We start from the raw sequence: 26,224 nt of genomic DNA on the forward strand, positions 1-26,224 counted from the left end.
ATTGGCAGAGAGCATGTATAGTCCCTTTATATAAAGGGAAAGGGGACAAAAGAGACTGTAAAAATTATAGAGGAATAAGCTTACTGAGTATACCAGGAAAAGTGTACGGTAGGGTTATAATTGAAAGAATTAGAGGTAAGACAGAATGTAGGATTTCGGATGAGCAAGGAGGTTTTAGAGTGGGTAGGGGATGTGTAGATCAGGTGTTTACATTGAAGCATATATTATTATTTTTTTTTTTTTATTATCACACTGGCCGATTCCCACCAAGGCAGGGTGGCCCGAAAAAGAAAAACTTTCACCATCATTCACTCCATCACTGTCTTGCCAGAAGGGTGCTTTACACTACAGTTTTTAAACTGCAACATTAACACCCCTCCTTCAGAGTGCAGGCACTGTACTTCCCATCTCCAGGACTCAAGTCCGGCCTGCCGGTTTCCCTGAATCCCTTCATAAATGTTACTTTGCTCACACTCCAACAGCACGTCAAGTATTAAAAACCATTTGTCTCCATTCACTCCTATCAAACACGCTCACACATGCCTGCTGGAAGTCCAAGCCCCTCGCACACAAAACCTCCTTTACCCCCTCCCTCCAACCCTTCCTAGGCCGACCCCTACCCCGCCTTCCTTCCACTACAGACTGATACACTCTTGAAGTCATTCTGTTTCGCTCCATTCTCTCTACATGTCCGAACCACCTCAACAACCCTTCCTCAGCCCTCTGGACAACAGTTTTGGTAATCCCACACCTCCTCCTAACTTCCAAACTACGAATTCTCTGCATTATATTCACACCACACATTGCCCTCAGACACGACATCTCCACTGCCTCCAGCCTTCTCCTCGCTGCAACATTCATCACCCACGCTTCACACCCATATAAGAGCGTTGGTAAAACTATACTCTCATACATTCCCCTCTTTGCCTCCAAGGACAAAGTTCTTTGTCTCCACAGACTCCTAAGTGCACCACTCACTCTTTTTCCCTCATCAATTCTATGATTCACCTCATCTTTCATAGACCCATCCGCTGACACGTCCACTCCCAAATATCTGAATACGTTCACCTCCTCCATACTCTCTCCCTCCAATCTGATATTCAATCTTTCATCACCTAATCTTTTGTTATCCTCATAACCTTACTCTTTCCTGTATTCACCTTTAATTTTCTTCTTTTGCACACCCTACCAAATTCATCCACCAATCTCTGCAACTTCTCTTCAGAATCTCCCAAGAGCACAGTGTCATCAGCATATATGTGAACAGTATTTAGATAAAGATAGGGAAGTTTTTATTGCATTTATGGATTTAGAAAAGGCATATGATAGAGTGGATAGAGGAGCAATGTGGTAGATGTTGCAAGTATATGGAATAGGTGGTAAGTTATTAAATGCTGTAAAGAGTTTTTATGAGGATAGTGAGGCTCAGGTTAGGGTGTGTAGAAGAGAGGGAGAATACTTCCCGGTAAAAGTAGGTCTTAGACAGGGATGTGTAATGTCACCATGGTTGTTTAATATATTTATAGATGGGGTTGTAAAGGAAGTAAATGCTAGGGTGTTTGGGAGAGGGGTGGGATTAAATTATGGGGAATCAAATTCAAAATGGGAATTGACACAGTTACTTTTTGCTGATGATACTGTGCTTATGGGAGATTCTAAAGAAAAATTGCAAAGGTTAGTGGATGAGTTTGGGAATGTGTGTAAAGGTAGAAAGTTGAAAGTGAACATAGAAAAGAGTAAGGTGATGAGGGTGTCAAATGATTTAGATAAAGAAAAATTGGATATCAAATTGGGGAGGAGGAGTATGGAAGAAGTGAATGTTTTCAGATACTTGGGAGTTGACGTGTCGGCGGATGGATTTATGAAGGATGAGGTTAATCATAGAATTGATGAGGGAAAAAAGGTGAGTGGTGCGTTGAGGTATATGTGGAGTCAAAAAACGTTATCTATGGAGGCAAAGAAGGGAATGTATGAAAGTATAGTAGTACCAACACTCTTATATGGGTGTGAAGCTTGGGTGGTAAATGCAGCAGCGAGGAGACGGTTCGAGGCAGTGGAGATGTCCTGTTTAAGGGCAATGTGTGGTGTAAATATTATGCAGAAAATTCGGAGTGTGGAAATTAGGAGAAGGTGTGGAGTTAATAAAAGTATTAGTCAGAGGGCAGAAGAGGGGTTGTTGAGGTGGTTTGGTCATTTAGAGAGAATGGATCAAAGTAGAATGACATGGAAAGCATATAAATCTATAGGGGAAGGAAGGAGGGGTAGGGGTCGTCCTCGAAAGGGTTGGAGAGAGGGGGTAAAGGAGGTTTTGTGGGTAAGGGGCTTGGACTTCCAGCAAGCGTGCGTGAGCGTGTTAGATAGGAGTGAATGGAGACGAATGGTACTTGGGACCTGACGATCTGTTGGAGTGTGAGCAGGGTAATATTTAGTGAAGGGATTCAGGGAAACCGGTTATTTTCATATAGTCGGACTTGAGTCCTGGAAATGGGAAGTACAATGCCTGCACTTTAAAGGAGTGGTTTGGGATATTGGCAGTTTGGAGGGATATGTTGTGTATCTTTATACGTATATGCTTCTAAACTGTTGTATTCTGGGCACCTCTGCAAAAGCAGTGATAATGTGTGAGTGTGGTGAAAGTGTTGAATGATGATGAAAGTATTTTCTTTTTGGGGATTTTCTTTCTTTTTTGGGTCACCCTGCCTCGGTGGGAGACGGCCGACTTGTTGAAAAAAAAAAAAAAAAAATATATATATATATATATATATATAGGTAGTAGGTTGGTAGACAGCAACCACCCAGGGAGGTACTACCGTCCTGCCAAGTGAGTGTAAAACGAAAGCCTGTAATTGTTTTACATGATGGTAGGATTGCTGGTGTCTTTTGTCTGTCTCATAAATATGCAAGATTACAGGTACGTCTTGCTACTTCTACTTACACTTAGGTCACACTACACATACATGTACATGTTTATTTATACACACTCATCTGAGTTTTCTTTGATTTTATCTTAATAGTTCTTGGTCTTATTACTTTTCCTTTTATATCCACGGGGAAGTGGAATAAGAATCTTTCCTCCGTAAGCCATGCGTGTTGTAAAAGTCAACTAAAATGCCGGGAACATTGGGCTAGTAACCCCTTTTCCTGTAAAGATTACTAAAAAGAATAAGAAGAAGAAAATTGTCAAAGTGGGAAGTCTGAATGTGCGTGGATGTTGTGCAAATGATAAGAAAGAGATGATTGTGGATGTTATGAATGAGAAGAAACTGGATGTCCTGGCTTTAAGTGAAACAAAGCTGAAGGGGGTGGGAGAGTTTCAATGGAGAGGAATAAATGGGATTAGGTCAGGGGTTTCAAATAGAGTTAGAGTTAAAGAAGGAGTAGCAATAATGTTGAAGGATAAGCTATGGCAGGAAAAGAGGGACTACAAATGCATAAATTCAAATATTATGTGGAGTAAAATAAAGATTGGATGTGAAAAGTGGGTTATAGTAAGCGTGTATGCACCTGGAGAAGAAAGAAGTGTAGAGGAGAGAGAGAGATTCTGGGAAATGTTGAGTGAATGCGTGGGGAGTTTTGAATCAAGTGTGAGAGTAATGGTGGTTGGGGATTTCAATGCTAAAGTGGGTAAAAATGTTATGGAGGGAGTAGTAGGTAAATTTGGGGTGCCAGGGGTAAATGTAAATGGGGAGCATTTAATTGAGCTATGTGTAGAAAGAAATTTGGTAATAAGTAATACATATTTTATGAAAAAGAGGATAAATAAATATACAAGGTATGATGTAGCACGTAATGAAAGTAGTTTGTTAGATTATGTATTGGTGGATAAAAGGTTGATGGGTAGGCTCCAGGATGTACATGTTTATAGAGGGGCAACTGATATGTCAGATCATTATTTAGTTGTAGCTACAGTTAGAGTAAGAGGTAGATGGGAAAAGAGGAATTTGGCAACAACAAGTAAGAGGGAGGTGAAAGTGTATAAACTAAGGGAGGAGGAAGTTCGGGCGAGATATAAGCGACTATTGGCAGAAAGGTGGGCTAGTGCAAAGATGAGTAGTGGGGGGGGTTGAAGAGGGTTGGAATAGTTTTAAAAATGCAGTATTAGAATGTGGGGCAGAAGTTTGTGGTTATAGGAGGGTGGGGGCAGGAGGAAAGAGGAGTGATTGGTGGAATGATGAAGTAAAGGGTGTGATAAAAGAGAAAAAGGTAGCTTATGAGAGGTTTCTACAAAGCAGAAGTGTTATAAAAAGAGCAGAGTATATGGAGAGTAAAAGAAAGGTAAAGAGAGTGGTGAGAGTGCAAAAGGAGAGCAAATGATAGAGTGGGAGAAGCGCTGTCAAGAAATTTCAATGAAAATAAGAAAAAATTTTGGAGTGAGTTGAACAAGTTAAGGAAGCCTAGGGAAAGTATGGATTTGTCAGTTAGAAACAGAGTAGGGGAGTTAGTAGATGGGGAGATGGAGGTATTAGGTAGATGGCGAGAATATTTTGAGGAACTTTTAAATGTTAAGGAAGAAAGAGAGGCAGTAATTTCATGCACTGGTCAGGAAGGTATACCATCTTTTAGGAGTGAAGAAGAGCAGAATGTAAGTGTGGGGGAGGTACGTGAGGCATTACATAAAATGAAAGGGGGTAAAGCAGCTGGAACTGATGGGATCTTGACAGAAATGTTAAAAGCAGGGGGGGATATAGTGTTGGAGTGGGTGGTACTTTTGTTTAATAAATGTATGAAAGAGGGGAAGGTACCTAGGGATTCGCGGAGAGCATGTATAGTCCCTTTATATAAAGGGAAAGGGGACAAAAGTGACTGTAAAAATTATAGAGGAATAAGTTTACTGAGTATACCAGGAAAAGTGTACGGTAGGGTTATAATTGAAAGAATTAGAGGTAAGACAGAATGTAGGATTGCGGATGAGCAATAAGGTTTCAGAGTGGGTAGGGGATGTGTAGATCAAGTGTTTACATTAAAGCATATATGTGAACAGTATTTAGATAAAGGTAGGGAAGTTTTTATTGCATTTATGGATTTAGAAAAGGCATATGATAGAGTGGATAGAGGAGCAATGTGGTAGATGTTGCAAGTATATGGAATAGGTGGTAAGTTATTAAATGCTGTAAAGAGTTTTTATGAGGATAGTGAGGCTCAGGTTAGGGTGTGTAGAAGAGAGGGAGAATACTTCCCGGTAAAAGTAGGTCTTAGACAGGGATGTGTAATGTCACCATGGTTGTTTAATATATTTATAGATGGGGTTGTAAAGGAAGTAAATGCTAGGGTGTTCGGGAGAGGGGTGGGATTAAATTTTGGGGAATCAAATTCAAAATGGGAATTGACACAGTTACTTTTTGCTGATGATACTGTGCTTTTGGGAGATTCTAAACAAAAATTGCAAAGGTTAGTGGATGAGTTTGAGAATGTGTGTAAAGGTAGAAAGTTGAAAGTGAACATAGAAAAGAGTAAGGTGATGAGGGTATCAAATGATTTAGATAAAGAAAAATTGGATATCAAATTGGAGAGGAGGAGTATGGAAGAAGTGAATGTTTTCAGATACTTGGGAGTTGACGTGTCGGCGGATGGATTTATGAAGGATTAGGTTAATCATAGAATTGATGAGGGAAAAAAGGTGAGTGGTGCGTTGAGGTATATGTGGAGTCAAAAAACGTTATCTATGGAGGCAAAGAAGGGAATGTATGAAAGTATAGTAGTACCAACACTCTTATATGGATGTGAAGCTTGGGTGGTAAATGCAGCAGCGAGGAGACGGTTGGAGGCAGTGGAGATGTCCTGTCTAAGGGCAATGTGTGGTGTAAATATTATACAGAAAATTCGGAGTGTGGAAATTAGGAGAAGGTGTGGAGTTAATAAAAGCATTAGTCAGAGGGCAGAAGAGGGGTTGTTGAGGTGGTTTGGTCATTTAGAGAGAATGGATCAAAGTAGAATGACATGGAAAGCATATAAATCTATAGGGGAAGGAAAGAGGTGTTGGGGTCGTCCTCGAAAGGGTTGGAAAGAGGGGGTAAAGGAGGTTTTGTGGGCGAGGGGCTTGGACTTCCACCAAGCATGCATGAGCGTGTTAGATAGGAGTGAATGGAGACGAATGATACTTGGGACCTGACGATCTGTTGGAGTGTGAGCAGGGTAATATTTAGTGAAGGGATTCAGGGAAAGCGGTTATTTTCAAATAGTCGGACTTGAGTCCTGGAAATGGGAAGTACAATGCCTGCACTTTAACCCTTTCAGGGTCCGTCCCGTAGATCTACGGCTTTACGTTCAGGGTCCAAACCGTAGATCTACGGCTTTACGTTCAGGGTCCAAACCGTAGATCTACGCCATGAGCTCAGCTCACTCTGATAAACTGTGAGTGGTACATTTGGGCCTAGATATGAGAGAATACATCTATGTGGTATGTGTGCACCACATAAAACAGATCCTGCAGCACACGGTGTATAATGAGAGAAAAAAAATGAAATCATGATTTTTCGATTAAAACAGCAACTTTGCAGTGTTTTTTCGTATGTTTTTTATAGTTGTATTTGCGATTTCTTGGTCTCATTTGATAGAATGGACGACATATTACAGAAATAGAGATGATTTTGATTGGTTTTAGCACTGGAAATGGCTTGAAACTGAGCTCAAAGTAGCAGAAATGTTAAATTTTTGCCGATATTCAAGAGTAAACAAACGACCTCACACATCTAATACACGTCAGCTGGTGGGTCTAATATACATTCACAAATATGGTGATGATATTTATACAATTATTTCAATATTGCATAACAGTAAATCTTCTATTTTTTGGTGTGAATAAAAATTCATTATGTGAATAAAAAATCAAAATGGAATTTATTTGTAAAGCCTCAAAACATAACTAATGAACAGAGGAAATGTTAGTTTAGTGCCAGGAATGCCTACATTGTTCATTCTGGACCCTATTTTGAAATTGGAATATTTTGAACTTTGTGTTAAATTGGCCAAATTAACAATTTCCGATCACTTTATTTTGTAGTTGAAACAGTTGACTTGGCGATTTCTTGTGCTCAATCGATAGAATAGAAGTAATACTAGTGAAATAGCTAAGAATTTGGTTGATTGGAATAATGTAATTGGCCTAAAATGGGAGTCAAAGTCGGCAAAATCGCCGATTCGTAAATATCGCTGAGACATCAAAATTCGCGAGAGCATAATTTCGTCAGTTTTCCACCAAATTTTGTACTTTTTGTTTTATTACCTTCACAAAAAGATTCTCTACGATTTCATAAGAAAAAATAACAATTTTTTTTTTTTTTAAAATTCTTGGACACTGGTGCGTGACTCCAGATTTGGGCCTTGGACCCTGAAAGGGTTAAAGGAGGGGTTTGGGATATTGGCAGTTTGGAGGGATATGTTGTGTATCTTTATACGTATATGCTTCTAAACTGTTGTATTCTGAGCACCTCTGCAAAAGCAGTGATAATGTGTGAGTGTGGTGAAAGTGTTGAATGATGATGAAAGTATTTTCTTTTTGGGGATTTTCTTTCTTTTTTGGGTCACCCTGCCTCGGTGGGAGACGACCGACTTGTTGAAAAAAAAAAAAATTTAATGAGTGGTATTGTGTTGTTGTTGTTGGGTGTATAAAGGCCACTGAGAGCATAAGCCGTACATAGTGGTGGTGAAGCCTAGCAGAGGTGGTGGTGTTCTCAGTATCCCTACATACCTCCAGCAACATTGGAGGAGTTAGATTCGTGCTGTCCTTTTTCTATCAATTAATCGCTTAGCTTGCTTGTTACACTGTTAATGCTACACTTTATCGCTGGCTATAGCCTTTATCGACTCGTGCTGCTTTAGTATCATACATATCGTAGAATTACTGAATTACTGAAGAAGGCACATTGTCCCCTCTCTCTTCCTCCTCCACTTTAGTACTCTGCTACGTGTTCTTTCTTGAATTCTATAGTCTTTCTCACCTTCTTTACCAAAGGGCTGGCACTGGTACTATATTTTACAATGTTTTCATGTTTTATGATTGTTCATGGTTCAGTAGGTTAAGGAAGCACTATTGTTAGGCTAAGTAAATGCTATTATTATATTTCCCTGCAATATATTTGTGCACCAAACGTTTGCATTTTCTCAACATTTGCAAGGCTCTTGATCCACTAACCCTCACAAATGTGGAGGGAGACCTGTATTTCTAACTTTGAGTTTGATTTCAAGCTACATCTGGTCCTGAAAACAAGCAAAATCATCTCTTCCATTTTATCAATTGATTCCAAGAATCAGCTGATTAAACTATCCGAGAAAACACCTCAAAGTCGCTATTGTAAAACATACACACGGTTAGTGTTTTGCTTTTCCCATCATGCACTGTGTGGGGCAGGATTTTTTTATGCTGTGCAAACTTACTGCACAGGCCCATTCTTTCATATCTAAGCCAAAAGTTACCTCTTCTAGCTTGTCTGAGTGTGCTGAGCTCATGACATAGAACTACATGAGGGATCCTGGCTTCAGTGACATAGTTCTAAGTGATGGCCACTGAAAGGTTTAAAATATCCACTCATCATCAAATGATACTGTAGTTAATGTTCTAGGATAACTTTATCAGTCCTAGGTAATAGGTTGGTAAACAGCAATCACCCAGGGAGGTAATACCATCCTGCCAAGTGAGTGTAAAATGGAAGCCTGTAATTGTTTTACATGATGGTAGGATTACTGGTGTCTTTTTTTTCTGTCTCATAAACACAGGGATTTTCTTTTTTTTTGGGGTCACCCTGCCTCGATGGGAGACGGCCAACTTGTTGAAAAAAAAAAATGCAAGATTTCAGGTACATCCTGCTGCTGCTACTTACACTTTGGTCACACTACACATACATGTATAAGCATTTATATACACACCCCTCTGGGTTTTCTTTTATTTCTCTTGCTAGTTCTTGTTCTTTTTTATTTCCTCTTATCTCCTTTGGGAAGTTGGACAGAATTCTTCCTCCATAAACCATGTGTGTCATAAGAGACTACTAAAATGCCGGGAGCAAGGGGCTAGTAACCTCTTCTCCTGTACACATTACTAAATTTAATGCTTAAACTGTCCACACATAGATATATGCATGTGTGCAAGCACTCTGAACGTATATCAATGTTTTATTTTTCATTCCTTCAAATTTGGCGCGATAGGCCTGAGTTGCCTAGACATAAATAACAAAAAGGCACAGTACCGTGACTGGAACGATACACAAATAACCCGCACATAAAAGACAGAAGCTTACGACGACGTTTCGGTCCGACTTGGACCATTGACAAAGTCACACTAACAGAGGTGGAGCAGGACGGCTATATATAGGCAGGAAGAGGTGGAGGTAGTAGTAGTAGTAGTAGTCGTAGTAGTACAAGAATTGTATATAATACCGACAGGATGAAATGACACATGCACAACACCCGGGCATCCCCACCGTAGACGTTTCGCCATCCAGCCAGCCACTGGATGGCGAAACGTCCACAACAAAGACAACCAGACGCTGCACATGTGTCTTAATTTCGTCAGTAGTTGTAGTAGAAGAAGAAGAGGTAGTAGTAGTGGTAGTGGTAGAACTGGGAAATAAGGAAGACAAGCCAGTCAAATACAAAGGAAGGGGAGCACTGCAAGAGAGCTAGAAACCCACAGAGGGAGAGCAACCGCACCGAGGTGCGTGAAAGGGGAAGTGGTGAAATAAAATAAATGAAGAAGGAACAGAAACACGAGACAGGAGAGAGAAAGACCACCCAGAGGAGAAAAGGAGAGAGGAAAGGGGAAGAGGAAGAAGAAAAAGAAGAATAAGAGGAAGAAGAAGAAGAAGAAGAAGAAGAAGAAGAAGAAGAAGAAGAAGAAGAAGAAGAAATGAGGATTCGTCTTCCTTATTTCCCAGTTCTACCACTACCACTACTACTACCTCTTCTTCTTCTACTACAACTACTGACGAAATTAAGACACATGTGCAGCGTCTGGTTGTCTTTGTTGTGGACGTTTCGCCATCCAGTGGCTGGCTGGATGGCGAAACGTCTACGGTGGGGATGCCCGGGTGTTGTGCATGTGTCATTTCATCCTGTCGGTATTATATACAATTCTTGTACTACTACGACTGCTACTACTACTACTACCTCCACCTCTTCCTGCCTATATATAGCCGTCCTGCTCCACCTCTGTTAGTGTGACTTTGTCAATGGTCCAAGTCAGACCGAAACGTCGTCGTAAGCTTCTGTCTTTTATGTGCGGGTTATTTGTGTATTGCCTAGACATGAAAGAATGGGTCTGTGCACTCATTGTGCGCACTATGAAAAAAATCGGGGACCATTTAGTACCTTGTGGGAGCACCAGTTCAATTGAGTGCCAGCTAGAGCAAATAGCATGGCAAACTCCAGTGATTCACTGATATTATGTCATATTAACACTCACATTTTAAGAGGAAAGTAAAAATAGGTTAGATAAATGCATGAGTGGGTGTGAGTTGGACCTGACTAGCTTGTGCTACTAGGTCAGATGCTGTGCTCCTTCTTTCAGTGTATGTGACCTGACTAGGTGGGTTATTGGTTTAAGCTGGAGGGGGTTGACATGGGCCAATAGGCCTTCTGCAGTGTTCCTTCTTTCTTACGTTCTTATGTATTCAGCTGGCTGGCATTTCTGTATCTATCTGTCTCTATCACTATCTGTATCTCTGTCTATATCTCTATCTCTCACATGTACTCATAAATACAGTTCTTCTTTCAACACACAGGCCGTATCCCACCGAGGCGGGGTGGCCCAAAAGGAAAAACGAAAGTTTCTCCTTTCACATTTAGTAATATATACAGGAGAAGGGGTTACTAGCCTCTTGCTCCCAGCATTTTAATCGCCTCTTACAACACGCATGGCTTACGGAGGAAGAATTCTGTTCCACTTCCCCATGGAGGTAAGAGGAAATAAACAAGAACAAGAACTAGAAAGAAAACCCAGAGGGGTGTGTATATATATGCTTGTACATGTATGTGTAGTGTGGCCTCAGTGTAAGTAGAAGAATCAAGATGTACCTGAAATCTTGCATGTGTATGGGACAGAAAAAAAAAAGACACCAGCAATCCTACCATTGTGTAAAACAATTATAGGCACTCACTTGGCAGGATGGTAGTACCTCCCTGGGCAGTTGCTATCTACGAACCTACTACCTAGGATAAATACAGTTATTATACATAATGTAAATTACCTAGGATAACCCAAAAATTCCAGGCCAAGTGCTCTGCAGTGTTTGTAGATATAAGACATTAATAAACGTGACACAAGTGGCACTTGCTCAGCAATCTGGGAGCGGCCCATAAACCACAAACCAATAGGTTTACCAGCCACTCCCTGAGACAGAGACAAACAGATGGAAAAACAGACACACACAGGCAGATAGAAAGACAGACAAGCAGAACTAGACTGAGCTAGACAGAAAGATAGACAGGCAGACAGATAGACTGACAGACATACAGAGACATGTTTGTGTGCAAGAGCAAAAACATATAAAGGCAAGGTTCCCCCCTCCAGCAGTGCACATTCATCAAATGTCACTTGTTATCTGATGCTTGTCATAACACCGTTCTTCAAGGAGTTTCATATTATACTCCAGGCACACACAGAAGACAGAAAGACAGATAAGCTGAACTAGACAGACAGATAAGCAGAGCTAGGTAGACAGACAGATAAATGTACAGATAGATACAGACAGACAGATAGATGTACAGATAGATACAGACAGACAGATAGATGTACAGATAGACTGACAGACAGACATACAGTGGAACCTCAAAATTCAAACTTAATCCGTTCCAGGAGCTAGTTCTAAATTCGAAAAGTCTGAAATTCGAAGCAATATTTCCCATAAGAAATAATGGAAATACAATTAATCCGTTTAATCCGTTCCAGATGCCCAAAAATATTCACACAAAAAATGCATTTTATAGAGATTAATTACAGTTTTACATACAACAAATACTATAGTTTTTAATTATGTATACCTGGAATTTACCTGGAGAGAGTTCTGGGGGTCAACGCCCCCACGGCCCGGTCTGTGACCAGGCCTCCTGGTGGATCAGAGCCTGATCAACCAGGCTGTTGCTGCTGGCTGCACGCAAACCAACGTACGAGCCACAGCTCGGCTGGTCAGGAACCGACTTTATGTGCTTCTCCAGTGCCAGCTTGAAGACTACCAGGGGTCTGTTGTATAGTAATACATATAAAATAACATTTTTACTTACCTTTATTGAAGATTGGTGATGGCATCTGGAAGATAGGGAGGAGGAGAGAGGGAGTTGGGGTTAGTGTTTGGAAGGAGAATCCCACTCCATGAGGACTTCAGGTAAAGCCCTCTCTGGGGTTACTTCCCTTCTCTGTCTTTTAATATCACTAGGGCCAGCTTGAGAGTCACTGGACCCCTGTCTCACAAAATAACTGTCCACAGTCCTCTGTTTCTGGCACCCCTTTAACATTTCCCTAAAATGGGGCATGGTTCTGTCAGTGAACTTGTTGCAGAGATGGCTTGTTTCAGCTTGCTCAGGGTGGTACTTCTGCACAAACATTTGGACATCATTCCACTTGGCACAAATCTCCTTAATCTTTGAAGAAGGCACCTCATCCACTCCCTATATTAACACCTTTCGCAACATCAGCTTCCTTGATTTGTTCTTTCTTTGACAGGATAGAACCGATGGTCAACTTGTTTTTCCCATACATCCTGGCAAGCTCAACAAGTCTCACACCACTCTCATACTTCTGTATTATTTCCTTCTTCACGTCTATGGTGTTTCTCACTTTCTTTACCACAGGGATACACTAGCAAGTTTCTTTGGGCCCATGGCAGCTTATTTCACAGTCCCACAAGCACTAAACATGACGAAATAATCATAAAATGCGTGAATGAGAGTGCAGGTTAGTGTTCACTCAAGCATAAACAAAGCTAGACTGCTCACAGCGCCTGCGCAGGGACGTGGACAGAGCAGGTGGCAGACAGGTCCCGTACCCGGCTGTCCGAAAATAGGGGCGCGTTCGATAATAGGGACACAGTTTGTCCGAAAAATTGGTCCTATTTTCGAAACGTTCGATATGTGATACGTTCGATTTTTGAGGTTCTCTCAGTAGTAGTAACCAGTTAGTAATTCCACAGTCACTAGTGAATGTAGCCTTACAGCTAGTTCACGATGTACCAGGTGTTGCACACCCTGGTATGGATCGTTCAGTAAAACAAGCCAGATTGAAATACTTTTGGCCTCGTATGGCAACTGATATTTCTGAGTATGTTAAGAAATGTAGTGTCTGCATGCAACATAAAGGCAATGCTAATGGCCCTAATCCAATCCAAGTATATCCAACTACTAGCGAACCGTGGGAAAGAGTTGCGCTAGATTTGTTAACTAATTTCCAATGTTCCCTCCAAGGTAACAAACATCTGTGTGTTATGGTAGACCATTTCACCAGATATTGTGAGTTAGTTCCTATTGCAGACAAGACTGCCGAGACAGTAGCTAAAGCGTTCTTTAAACGCTTTAGCTACTGTCTCGGCAGTCTTGTCTGCAATAGGAACTACCAATCTTGTTGACCTTGTTCATTATCCTTACCCTGTTCAGGTAGAGGATGAGTTGTCACCTGACCAGTGAGTCGGTGCTATTTCTGCCGGGGAGACCTCATCCACTTCACTGGATCAATCTGTTCCACCAGTTGAGGAGAAAGACTTAGCTCCCACTGACTTCCCAGATGAAGTCAAGCGTTTGTTGACTCTGTTGAACAAACGTCGTAAAGCCATTGCTTTACCAGGTGAGAAGATGGGTATAACGAACTTATTGTCCCATCGTATTCCACTTGAACCTGGTACTAGACCTATCTACATACCTGCGTACAGAATGCCTCATTCACAAGTTGCTGTCGCAGAAGAATTGATCAATCAAATGCTTGATGATGGAGTTATTGCGCCTAGCAATTCCCCTTGGAATGCACCCTTGATACTAGTACCTAAGAAGGATGGTACTTGGCGCCCAGTGATTGACTTTAGGAAGTTAAACGCGAAAACCATTCCAGATCGCTTTCCACTCCCTGTACTGGGTGATCTTTTACGTAATATCGGAGATAACAAAGTCTTTTCAACCCTGGATTTGTTACAAGGGTTTTGGCAAGTCCCTCTTCACGAGGACAGCCAAGAGCTAACTGCATTCTCCACTCCTACAGGTCATTATCACTTCCTCCGTATGGCGTTTGGATTACGATCTTCCCCTATCACGTTCTCAAGGCTCATGACTAATATCTTTAGAGGTCTCATAGGTAATGCACTTATGGTGTACTTAGATGACGTAATCGTCATGTCTAAAGACGTGGATACACACTTGAAAAGACTTGATGTAGTACTTGGTAAGCTTGAAGAAGCCAATTTAAAGATCAAACTGTCTAAATGTCAATTTTTCAGATCAGAAATTAAGTTTCTTGGTCACGTAGTCACTCCTAGAGGGGTTACGACTGACCAAAGTAAAGTAACTGCAGTACTAAATTTTCCAACTCCCAAAACTGCTGATGCCGTAAGATCCTTTGTGGGCTTAGCAGGTTTTTATAGATCTTTCATTGCCAATTTTTCTTCCATAGCTGCTCCTCTAACTGAGTTGCTTAAGAAAGATGCTCCTTTTGTTTGGACCTTCCGTCAAGAAAGAGCATTCCAAACTCTAAAAGAAAAGCTAACATCTGCTCCAATTTTGAAATTTCCAGATTTTTCTAAGCCCTTCTATCTGACAACTGATGCTAGTTCAATTGGCATAGGTGCCGTACTAGCTCAGAAGACCGATGGCAAGTACAACGCAGTTGCATTTGCTAGCCGAGTCCTTACGAAGGCTGAACGTAATTATACAGTAACTGAGCAAGAAGCTTTAGCAATAGTATGGTCTTTAAAGCACTTCCGAGACATTATTTATCAGTACTCTGTTCATGTCTTGACAGACCATGCTCCACTGATACCCTTATTCCAGAACAAACAACCTACTGGAAGGTTAGCCAGATGGACCTTGACTATCCAAGAGTTCAATCCCACCTTTGAGCATTTACCTGGCAAGTCAAATGTAGTCGCAGATGCCTTATCGCGACATGTTAGTATAGTAACTGCAGACCCTCCATTTAGTGCTGAAGATGTAAAGAATGCTCAACGAACAGATCCCATGTGGTCTGGTGTGATTCGATTCCTGCTCCAGGAAGATCTTATTCTGACTGTGAAGCCACCAGCACCCATCAGTGACTTTGTCATGAACCAAGAATTACTGTATCGAACAGCCGAGTTGGGTACTCCTAGCAGAAGAGTATACCAGTTAGTAATTCCACAGTCACTAGTGAATGTAGCCTTACAGCTAGTTCACGATGTACCAGGTGTTGCACACCCTGGTATGGATCGTTCAGTAAAACAAGCCAGATTGAAATACTTTTGGCCTCGTATGGCAACTGATATTTCTGAGTATGTTAAGAAATGTAGTGTCTGCATGCAACATAAAGGCAATGCTAATGGCCCTAATCCAATCCAAGTATATCCAACTACTAGCGAACCGTGGGAAAGAGTTGCGCTAGATTTGTTAACTAATTTCCAATGTTCCCTCCAAGGTAACAAACATCTGTGTGTTATGGTAGACCATTTCACCAGATATTGTGAGTTAGTTCCTATTGCAGACAAGACTGCCGAGACAGTAGCTAAAGCGTTTAAAGAACGCATTATCTGCAGGCATACCACCCCTAAGTCACTAGTAACAGATAATGGAGGTGAATTCTGTAATGAGATTCTTGAAAATTTGTGTACCTTGTACAAGATCTCTAAATCCACCATTGTTCCTCATCATCCTGCCAGCAATGGGTTAGCGGAACGAACCAATAAGAAAGTACTTGATGTCTTGAGAGCCACTATCAATCCCAACAGTGAAACTTGGGATGAAGTTATACCTGATGGGCAGTGTGCTATAAATTCTGCTTACAATGTTTCTATAGGTGACACTCCACATTATGCATTGTATGGTGTAGATAAACGTTTGCCTTATGAGTTGTTATATTCTAATCCGAAACCAAATTACAACCCTGATGATTTCATAGCAACTCGTACCAGCTTAGCTCAAAGTGTTTTTAGAAGAATCCGTGAAACACTTCATAAATCAACAGCTGAATTTACAAGAGTCGCAAACACTCGAGCAAAGCCATCCAAAATCAAAGTAGGTTCGAGAGTTATGCTGATTAACTTTAACAAAACGTCTGCAATGCCAAAGCTTGATCAAAAGTTTGTTGGTCCTTATCGAGTAGTTGAACATTTCACTGGTAATAAGTATAAGGTTAGAGAGATTAGTACTGGTCAGTATAAAGAATCGCATTTAGATCATATGAAGTTAGTATGTGATGATAATGATGTTCCAACCCAGACTAATGTGACAGACTCTGACAATCCTCCTGATCCTGTACTCTCTTCCTCTGATACTCAGTCAGACGATCAACCTGAATGTCGTTATTCCCTACGTACACGACAGGTATTGAGAAATCCTCAAGTATCATTTGTAACTTCCAATTCAGATTTGCCTCAAATACAGCATGAGTTAGCCAATGCTACAGAGTTTGATCCTCCCAGAGATGACACCCATTCTGCATATGTCAATCTCACCCTAGCAGAGTTGGGGTTAAATGTAAATAACCTGTATAGATGAATAATTACAGTATCAACTTATAGTATTCAAGAATTTTTTTTTGTGTTCATGTTCTCTCCGCATTCTGAGAGTTAACAGTCTAGATTTGAGTGCACCGAATCTGCCTTTCTGTTAAACACTCTTTCTTTGTATATATTCTTCCCTCAGAATCCGTAGATCACATGAATACAGATCGATCGATCAAAATTTTTTTTTATCACTTGTAATCTCAACGTTGAGTTCAGTGTTCATTTGTTGAGTTTTAAGTTGTGCTATATTATACCTTGTATTGCATTGCAGTTTCAGTTATGTAAGCTTCCATTCCAATGTTCTACTTATGTATGTTATAATGTTTAATTGTTGTGTACTTTAATATTGTATAGAATCAGTCCAAGCCGTATACCTGCCATCTCTAGTTTGTATTAGTTGTATGTCGGGACGACATACGTTAGCGTCGCCGAGCTCTCAGTAGTAGTAACCAGTTACCAGTAACCACTGTGCCAGTTGACTCACGACCAACCGTCTCTGCCTGAGTCACTGTCTATTCATATTGTGCTGACCTGGCATTATTCAAAGACCCTCTCACATATGGGTACTGTGGGCGGCCAGGCAGTCAGTCAGTTATACGAGAGTGAGCAAGGAGGCAGGTCACGGCTGTAAGGGCGCAACTCACCTTATCTGTAATTATACGTACTACCAGCCTACGTGAGTATTTCTTACCTAATCCACGTGTCGAACTCCCACATGATAGTTCCACTGTACAAAGACATGTTTGTGTGTAAGAGTAAAAACATATACATGTAAAGGCAAGGTACCCTCCAGCAGTGCACATTCATAAAATGTCACTGGCTGTCACTTATCTGACCCTTGTCATAACACCATTATTCAAGGAGTTTCATACTCCAGCGTGTCTAAAACATTGCTGGGACCTATAAATACTTTGTATATATTTCTAGACAATAGTCAGTCACCAAGGCAGGTGAAAATGTTCACCTGTCAGTGTGATTGTTCCTATTTGAGTACTATTTCAATACATAATATTAGTGTCAGAACAGATTGGCTATAAAGTCACGAGAACTATTATAAATTGTAATTATCAGAACATAAAAATTATATAAATTAAACTAAAAATGAGGAAAAAAGGTAAATTGGCAAAACTGCAAGCGGCAGGACTGGATGTTGCTGTCAGGTAAGCATCCGGAGCCAACTTTGCGGTCTTATATCTTGGTAAGTACTGGTCCTCAATTTTTTTTTTTTTTTTTTTTTTTTTATGGTCTTATACCACACAGAAAATTGCCCTCTTTTATTTAACCTTTTGACTGTTTCAGGCCCCTTTCTGAAACTGTCAGTCTATGTCGCTAAATTTTTGAAAAAAAAAAATTATTTTTTCTTATGAAATGACAGAGAATCTTTTCCCGATGGTAATGACACCAAAAGTTCGAAATTGGGTCGAAAACTCATGGAATTACGCTCCCACAAAGTTAGCGGTCTCGGCGACATATGTGCATCGGCGATTTCGCCGACTTTGAGCCCTATTTTCAGCCAATTCCGTTGTTCCAGTTGACCAAACTCATAGCTATTTCTTTAGAACTCCATTTTATCTATCAGCTGAGTACAAGAAACCTCCCATTTACCAATTTGGACTACCCAATATTGTGGTCAGAAATTGGCAATTTGGCCAATTTCACACAAACTAAAAAAGATGCCAATTTCAAAATAGGGTCCAGAATAAACAAGGTAGACATTCTCGGCACTAAAATAACATATCCTCTGTTCATTAGTCACATCTCTAGGCCCCTCTTATATTATTATTGCTTTCTATTTTGATTTTTTATTCATACAAAAAATTACAAAATTTACTGTTATGCAGACTACTGCATTATTGTAAAAATGGTATAAATAATATCAGTGCACTAGTGAAAGAATATTAGACTCCCCAACTGACGTGTATTGGACGTTTGGTGTGGTTTGCTTACTCCTAAACATTGGTAAAAATCAAACATTTCTGCTACTTTGAGCTCAGTTTCAAGGTCGTTTTCATCGTCAAAGTAATGAAAATCATCACTATTTCTGCAATATGTTTTCCATTTTATCACCTAAGACCATGAAAACACAAATACATTGATAAATACTATACGAAAATACACCTCAAAGTCGGCGTTTTAATCCAAAAAAACGATCAGAGTTTTTTTTTTTCTCATTATGCACTGTGTGCTGTAGGATTTTTTTTATGTTGTGCACACTGACCACAAAGACCCATTCTCTCACATGTGGGCCTGGAGTTTACCTGGAGAGAGTTCCGGGGGTCAACGCCCCCGCGGCCCGGTCTGTGACCAGGCCTCCTGGTGGATCAGAGCCTGATCAACCAGGCTGTTGCTGCTGGCTGCACGCAAACCAACGTACGAGCCACAGCCCGGCTGATCAGGAACTGACTTTAGGTGCTTGTCCAGTGCCAGCTTGAAGACTGCCAGGGGTCTGTTGGTAATCCCCCTTATGTGTGCTGGGAGGCAGTTGAACAGTCTCGGGCCCCTGACACTTATTGTATGGTCTCTTAACGTGCTAGTGACACCCCTGCTTTTCATTGGGGGGATGGTGCATCGTCTGCCAAGTCTTTTGCTTTCGTAGTGAGTGATTTTCGTGTGCAAGTTCGGTACTAGTCCCTCTAGAATTTTCCAGGTGTATATAATCATGTATCTCTCCCTCCTGCGTTCCAGGGAATACAGGTTTAGGAACCTCAAGCGCTCCCAGTAATTGAGGTGTTTTATCTCCGTTATGCGCGCCGTGAAAGTTCTCTGTACATTTTCTAGGTCGGCAATTTCACCTGCCTTGAAAGGTGCTGTTAGTGTGCAGCAATATTCCAGCCTAGATAGAACAAGTGACCTGAAGAGTGTCATCATGGGCTTGGCCTCTCTAGTTTTGAAGGTTCTCATTATCCATCCTGTCATTTTTCTAGCAGATGCGATTGATACAATGTTATGGTCCTTGAAGGTGATATCCTCCAACATGATCACTCCCAGGTCTTTGACGTTGGTGTTTCGCTCTATTTTGTGGCCAGAATTTGTTTTGTACTCTCATGAAGATTTAATTTCCTCATGTTTACCATATCTGAGTAATTGAAATTTCTCATCGTTGAACTTCATATTGTTTTCTGCAGCCCACTGAAAGATTTGGTTGATGTCCGCCTGGAGCTTTGCAGTGTCTGCAATGGAAGACACTGTCATGCAGATTCGGGTGTCATCTGCAAAGGAAGACACAGTGCTGTGGCTGACATCCTTGTCTATGTCGGATATGAGGATGAGGAACAAGATGGGAGCGAGTACTGTGCCTTGTGGAACAGAGCTTTTCACCGTAGCTGCCTCGGACTTTACTCTGTTGACGACTACTCTCTGTGTTCTGTTAGTGAGGAATTTATAGATCCATCGACCGACTTTTCCTGTTATTCCTTTAGCACGCATTTTGTGCGCTATTACGCCATGGTCACACTTGTCGAAGGCTTTTGCAAAGTCTGTATATATTACATCTGCATTCTTTTTGTCTTCTAGTGCATTTAGGACCTTGTCGTAGTGATCCAATAGTTGAGACAAACAGGAGCGACCTGTTCTAAACCCATGTTGCCCTGGGTTGTGTAACTGATGGGTTTCTAGATGGGTGGTGATCTTGCTTCTTAGGACCCTTTCAAAGATTTTTATGATATGGGATGTTAGTGCTATTGGTCTGTAGTTCTTTGCTGTTGCTTTACTGCCCCCTTTGTGGAGTGGGGCTATGTCTGTTGTTTTTAGTAACTGTGGGACGACCCCCGTGTCCATGCTCCCTCTCCATAGGATGGAAAAGGCTCGTGATAGGGGCTTTTTGCAGTTCTTGATGAACACAGAGTTCCATGAGTCTGGCCCTGGGGCAGAGTGCATGGGCATGTCATTTATCGCCTGTTCGAAGTCATTTGGCATCAGGATAACATCGGATAGGCTTGTGTTAATCAAATTTTGTGGCTCTCTCATAAAAAATTCATTTTGATCTTCGACTCTCAGTCTGGTTAGCGGCTTGCTAAAAACTGAGTCATATTGGGACTTGAGTAGCTCACTCATTTCCTTGCTGTCATCTGTGTAGGACCCATCTTGTTTAAGTAGGGGCCCAATACTGGACGTTGTTCTCGATTTTGATTTGGCATAGGAGAAGAAATACTTTGGGTTTCTTTCGATTTCTTTTATGGCTTTTAGTTCTTCCCGCGATTCCTGACTCCTAAAGGATTCTTTTAGCTTAAGTTCGATGCTTGCTATTTCTCTGACCAGTGTCTCCCTACGCATTTCAGATATATTGACCTCTTTTAGCCGCTCTGTTATTCTTTTCCGTCGCCTGTAAAGGGAGCGCCTGTCTCTTTCTATTTTACATCTACTCCTCCTTTTTCTTAGAGGAATAAGCCTTGTGCAAACATCGAGTGCCACCGAGTTAATCTGTTCTAGGCATAAGTTGGGGTATGTGTTGCTTAGTATATCTTCCCAGCTTATATCGGTTAGGAATTGGTTTACTTGGTCCCACTTTATGTTTTTGTTATTGAAGTTGAATTTGGTGAATGCTCCCTCGTGACTAGTCTCATTATGTCGGTCTGGGGCTCCACGCATACATGTCTGAACCTCAATTATGTTGTGATCTGAGTATATTGTTTTTGATATGGTGACATTTCTTATCAGATCATCATTGTTAGTGAATATGAGGTCTAGTGTATTCTCCAGTCTAGTAGGCTCTATTATTTGCTGGTTTAAATTGAATTTTGTGCAGAGATTTAAAAGCTCGTGTGAGTGTGAGTTTTCATCAGAGCTGCCTCCTGGTGTTATTACTGCAACAATATTATTTGCTATATTCCTCCATTTTAGGTGCCTTAAGTTGAAATCCCCCAGGAGCAAGATGTTGGGTGCAGGAGCTGGAAGATTTTCCAGACAGTGGTCAACTTTTAACAGCTGTTCCTGGAATTGCTGGGATGTTGCATCCGGAGGCTTGTAGACTACCACAATGACTAGGTTTTGGTTCTCGACCTTTACTGCTAAAACTTCCACTACATCATTTGAGGCATTATGCAGTTCTGTGCAAACAAGTGACTCTGCAATGTACAGGCCAACCCCCCCCCCCCCCTTTTGCCTGTTCACTCTGTCACATCTGTATAGGTTGTAACTTGGGATCCATATTTCGTTGTCCAAGTGATCCTTTATGTGGGTCTCAGTGAAAGCCGCGAACATTGCCTTTGCCTCTGCAAGCAGTCCACGGATGAAAGGTATTTTGTTGTTTGTTGCTGGCTTTAGACCCTGTATATTTGCAAAGAAGAATGTTATTGGACTGGTGGTATTGTTGGTACTGGGGGGGATTTTTTTTCCGGCATTAGTATCTGTATCTGTTGGTTTGGAGTGGAGGCCATCGACTGTGGTTCCACTCCAGGAATGACTGGATTTGGTGTACGATTTCTGCCATTTCCTGCCAGTTTTTTTTCCTTCCTGGCACTAAAAAACCTCTCCCTCTTGAGTGGCTGTGGCTACCCAGGTTTTCCCATGGCCTGGATGTTTTGTATCTTTTTGTCCCCTTTAGATGGTATGCCTGGCAATTTAAGTTATAGCACAGTCTTTCCTGTACTGAAGAGGTACACAGTTCAGGGTGAAAAAGCTTACAGGAAGGGAGTTTGCATTTTCCTGTTGTCATATGGGCATGGCATTTTCTAGGGTGGTCATAGTTGCACGTCCCATCTGTTTTTCCAGATTTCCCATGCAAGCAGATACCAAGTGCATAGTATGTGCACAGGCTTGGTTTCCGTTTGCCTTGGGTTTCTGTGACTGTATTCCCTGTTGGTGCATGTTTCCCTGTCTTACTTCTATCCTCCCTAGCACCAACAATGGAGCTCCCACCAGTTGTTTTTGGTAATATATCCTCACTATTGCTAGTGGAGTCCTCTTGTTTGCTATTTCCTGCGGTATTTCTAGTTTGCAATATTGGTTTTATCTTATCTTTGACTACACTTGTTTCCCTACTATGGCTCCTGTCCCCTATGAGGTCATTTATATGTATTCCTTCCTGCGTATAGTTCTCCACTACCTGGACAAAATCTCCAGCTTCACCATTTCTGTCTCCCAGGACAGCATCTCCAGCTTCACCATTACTGTCTCCCAGGACAGCACCTCCAGCTTCACCATTACTGTCTCCCAGGACAGCACTATCAGCCCCACATTTACTGACTACCAGGACTTCATCTCCAGCCTTACAGTTTCTGACTACATGGCCAGTATCAAGGGCAGTACCATTCAGCCCAGACTTTTTATGTTCCCATCTGTTGTAGAAAGCTTCCAGGTTGTCTATGAAAGCAGCTTTGATGTTGTCATCTTTTAATTCCCTTGTGATTTTAGTCCACAGATTTATCTCATTTGGGCATACCCAAAAACATTTCCCTGTTTTAACACTGCTTGTAGCTAGTTCTTGGATATCTGCACAAAGGGCGTGACACCAATTTCCACACAAATGACAATTTATCCATGTGGAAGCCCGTTTGTTTGACTGACCACAGACTACACACAGCTTCATAATGATTTGAATGGTTGATTTACTGCAATTCTACTAGCAACCTCTTGAATATTCTATTAATAACCTCCTTAAATGAAGCTCTAGCTATTTGTATTTCTGTTTCTAACTGTTTTTGTATATTGGACAGCTTACCGTGCACGTTCCTGATATATATTTAATGTTTGTGTTTATAAGGGCGCCTACAACCCCATCCGTTTACAGTCTGCTTTATTGTCCAACGAAACCGTTTGAAACCAGTCAAGGGTTCGGACCAGTCGATCTGATCTGATCAGTGAGTCGCTTATTTAAAACATACTGGTCGGTGATTTGGGCTAACACATGAAGGATCTACTGGAAATTATCTACCCGAGTAATATGTGATTTGATTGATACAAAAGTATAACTTGCGTGTTGAAGAAACCGGTGATTTCTGGCAGCTCCTACAATGACGAACGGTCGACCTCAACCCTTGTTTATCAATCGCTGTATCTAGCTTTTCTATTTTTTTTCTGTCTCCACCACAATAAATGCTATATTATCACTATAGTTGACTGGTGGAAATTTTGGAGGAAGGACGCTTTTTCTGTAGTAATATTTGCTTCTGGTTGTGTATATTGCGACTGCTGGTAACTACAGGTTATATGAAATTCACAGTATACATCTGGTATTTCAAGAAAAAAGAAACTAATGAAAGTCACTCCACTCCACTAAGTACCATTATAATACTGGTTAGTTGCTACTACAACACTGTATTCTGCTATTCACTGGTATCACTAGATTATATGCGAGTACACTAGCAAGCCAGGAAGATTATTAAAAACAGCTGACCTGTGGTAAGTTTCTGGCGACTTCTGGCACCAGCCTCTATAGGCTTATCACTTCATTTACAAATTCACCTGTTTTCAAATGACACTTTAGCCTTTATCAACAATATACTAGGGAGCCACTGTAGTATACACTATACACTATGTATACTCAATGTTATCAGGGAGACTTTCTTTCCTCTGACACGAAAAGTTCAATTATTATTATTTTTTTCACACGGGACACAGGCCTATGATTCTCCTCTGGCAGTAAACTCTGCTAGATAGTGCACACTAATTCTCCTTTTTTGACTCAGTATATAATGTTTTCCGCCCAAGATTGGTTCCAGGCGCTAGAGGGATGTATCGTATAGGATTGATGACACAAATTAAAGTTCTACCACATAAGAGCGACCGTGAAAACACCAGAAAACCCGGAGCACAACCTACCAGCTTTCTTCCACTTGATTTGAAGCCGCTAGAATTATTGAGTATATATACTGTTGTGATAAAAACACAGGCCTTATCTCTAGGCTTTATTGAACATAGAATCTTCATAGTACTTCTGCAACAACAAAATATAATGACTAGTACATCTAATAATGGCTTCTACAGGGATGGTGATGTCTTGCATATGTCAAGAGAAAAGTTATAACTACAGGCCACATATTTAAACTCACCATGTAATCTGCATCACTGATAAATGGATATAGTAGGAGAGAATCACACACCATGTGTTGGCGCCCATGACACACACCAAACTGTTGTTGTTGTTAAGGGCCCCAAGAGGTGGTGCAGTATTATCCTGCTGCTGCTCCCCACAGGACCAGTATCACTACAATCTCCCCCTTCTAAAATATCAGAGACAGTAATCTCCCAAACTGTTAGGTGGGCGACGTACACGTCCCGACCTTCGTAGCCCTTGAGCCTCTTCACCAGGTTCGATATTTTCCAGCGGGGTTTGATTAACTGCTGGAGCAGAATCCTCTATTTCCATAGGGGTAGTCTCAAGGGGCTTTCCAGGAGAAAACGAAGCATCTTTCACATCTATTGGTGTATCTTGAGATTCCACACTAATAGGGATTTCAACTGGGGCTAAATGTCTTGTAGATACTGTAGTCTCTTCACCATTTTGGTAGCGAATGTGGGCGTAATGTGGATTAGCTTGCAGGAGCTCTACCTCTTCCACTAAAGGATCCGTCTTGTTCATCCTACGGTGACTCTTCAGGAGAACGGGTCCAGGATGACATAACCAAGTGGGCACGGAGGCTCCCGTAGAGGAACGACGTGAATAGTTGAGGAGTCTTTCATGAGGGGTTGCATTAGTAGCTGTGCACAGCAGTGATCTAATAGAGTGAAGAGCATCAGGTAGGACAGTTTGCCAGTGTTGAACAGGTAGATTGCGCGACTTCAATGTCATTGTAACTGCCTTCCATATAGTACCATTGAACCGCTCCACTTGACCATTGCCTTGAGGGTTGTAGCTTGTTGTTCTGCTGCAGGCAATACCTTTGCTAGCCAAAAACTCCTGAAGTTCGTTACTCATGAACGAGGATCCCCTGTCTGAATGGATATAAGCTGGCATACCAAAAATAGAGAACAACTGTGAAAGACAACTAATAACAGTTGAAGCAGCCATATTTGCACAGGGGAATACAAAGGGAAACCTTGAATATTCATCTACTATGTTAAGGAAATACCTATTCTGATTTGTGCTTGGTAGAGGTCCTTTGAAATCTATATTCAATCTTTCGAAAGGCTGGGTGGATTTTATGAGATGAGTCTTCTCTGGCTGATGAAAGTTTGGCTTGCACTCTGCACATACTCTGCATGCTCTGATCACTTGTCGCACATCTTCCACTGAGTAGGGCATGTTCTTTGATTTGACAAAATGGTACAGGCGTGTAACTCCTGGGTGACACAAAGCCTTGTGGAGAGCTGAGAGTGATTGCAAATCATGACATGCTGCTCCACAGTGGGACCTAGAGAATGCATCAGGTGAGATGTTCTCTTGACCCGGTCGGTACAGAATATCAAAGTCATAACACGATAGTTCCATCCTCCAGCGTAATATCTTGTCATTCTTTATCCTACTTTTGTGCTTCTTGTCGAACATATACATCACGGACCGTTGGTCAGTCCTTATGGTGAAATGTCTACCAGTTAAATAATGCCTCCAGTGGCGAACTGCTTCTATGATGGCCTGGGCTTCCTTTTCTACAGCAGCATAACATTTCTCTGATCCTTGAAAAGTT

At 41.3% G+C, this 26,224-nt stretch overlaps 1 protein-coding gene across 5 annotated transcripts in view; it reads left to right on the top strand.

Moving 5' to 3' along the window:
* Rs1 (Dead-box helicase Rs1) overlaps nt 1-26,224 on the top strand; it is a gene marked incomplete at its 3' end in the record, with an annotated part of 126,584 nt that overhangs the window by 63,321 nt on the left and 37,039 nt on the right. For 3 of the 5 annotated variants that reach the window (XM_070099863.1, XM_070099862.1, XM_070099864.1), the window contains 1 exon segment: nt 22,744-22,887. In XM_070099863.1, the coding sequence (XP_069955964.1) occupies nt 22,744-22,887 (144 nt within the window). 5 annotated transcript variants of the gene reach the window in all.

This window comes from Cherax quadricarinatus, chromosome 69 (assembly GCF_038502225.1).
Source record: "Cherax quadricarinatus isolate ZL_2023a chromosome 69, ASM3850222v1, whole genome shotgun sequence".
Lineage (NCBI taxonomy): Eukaryota > Metazoa > Arthropoda > Malacostraca > Decapoda > Parastacidae > Cherax > Cherax quadricarinatus.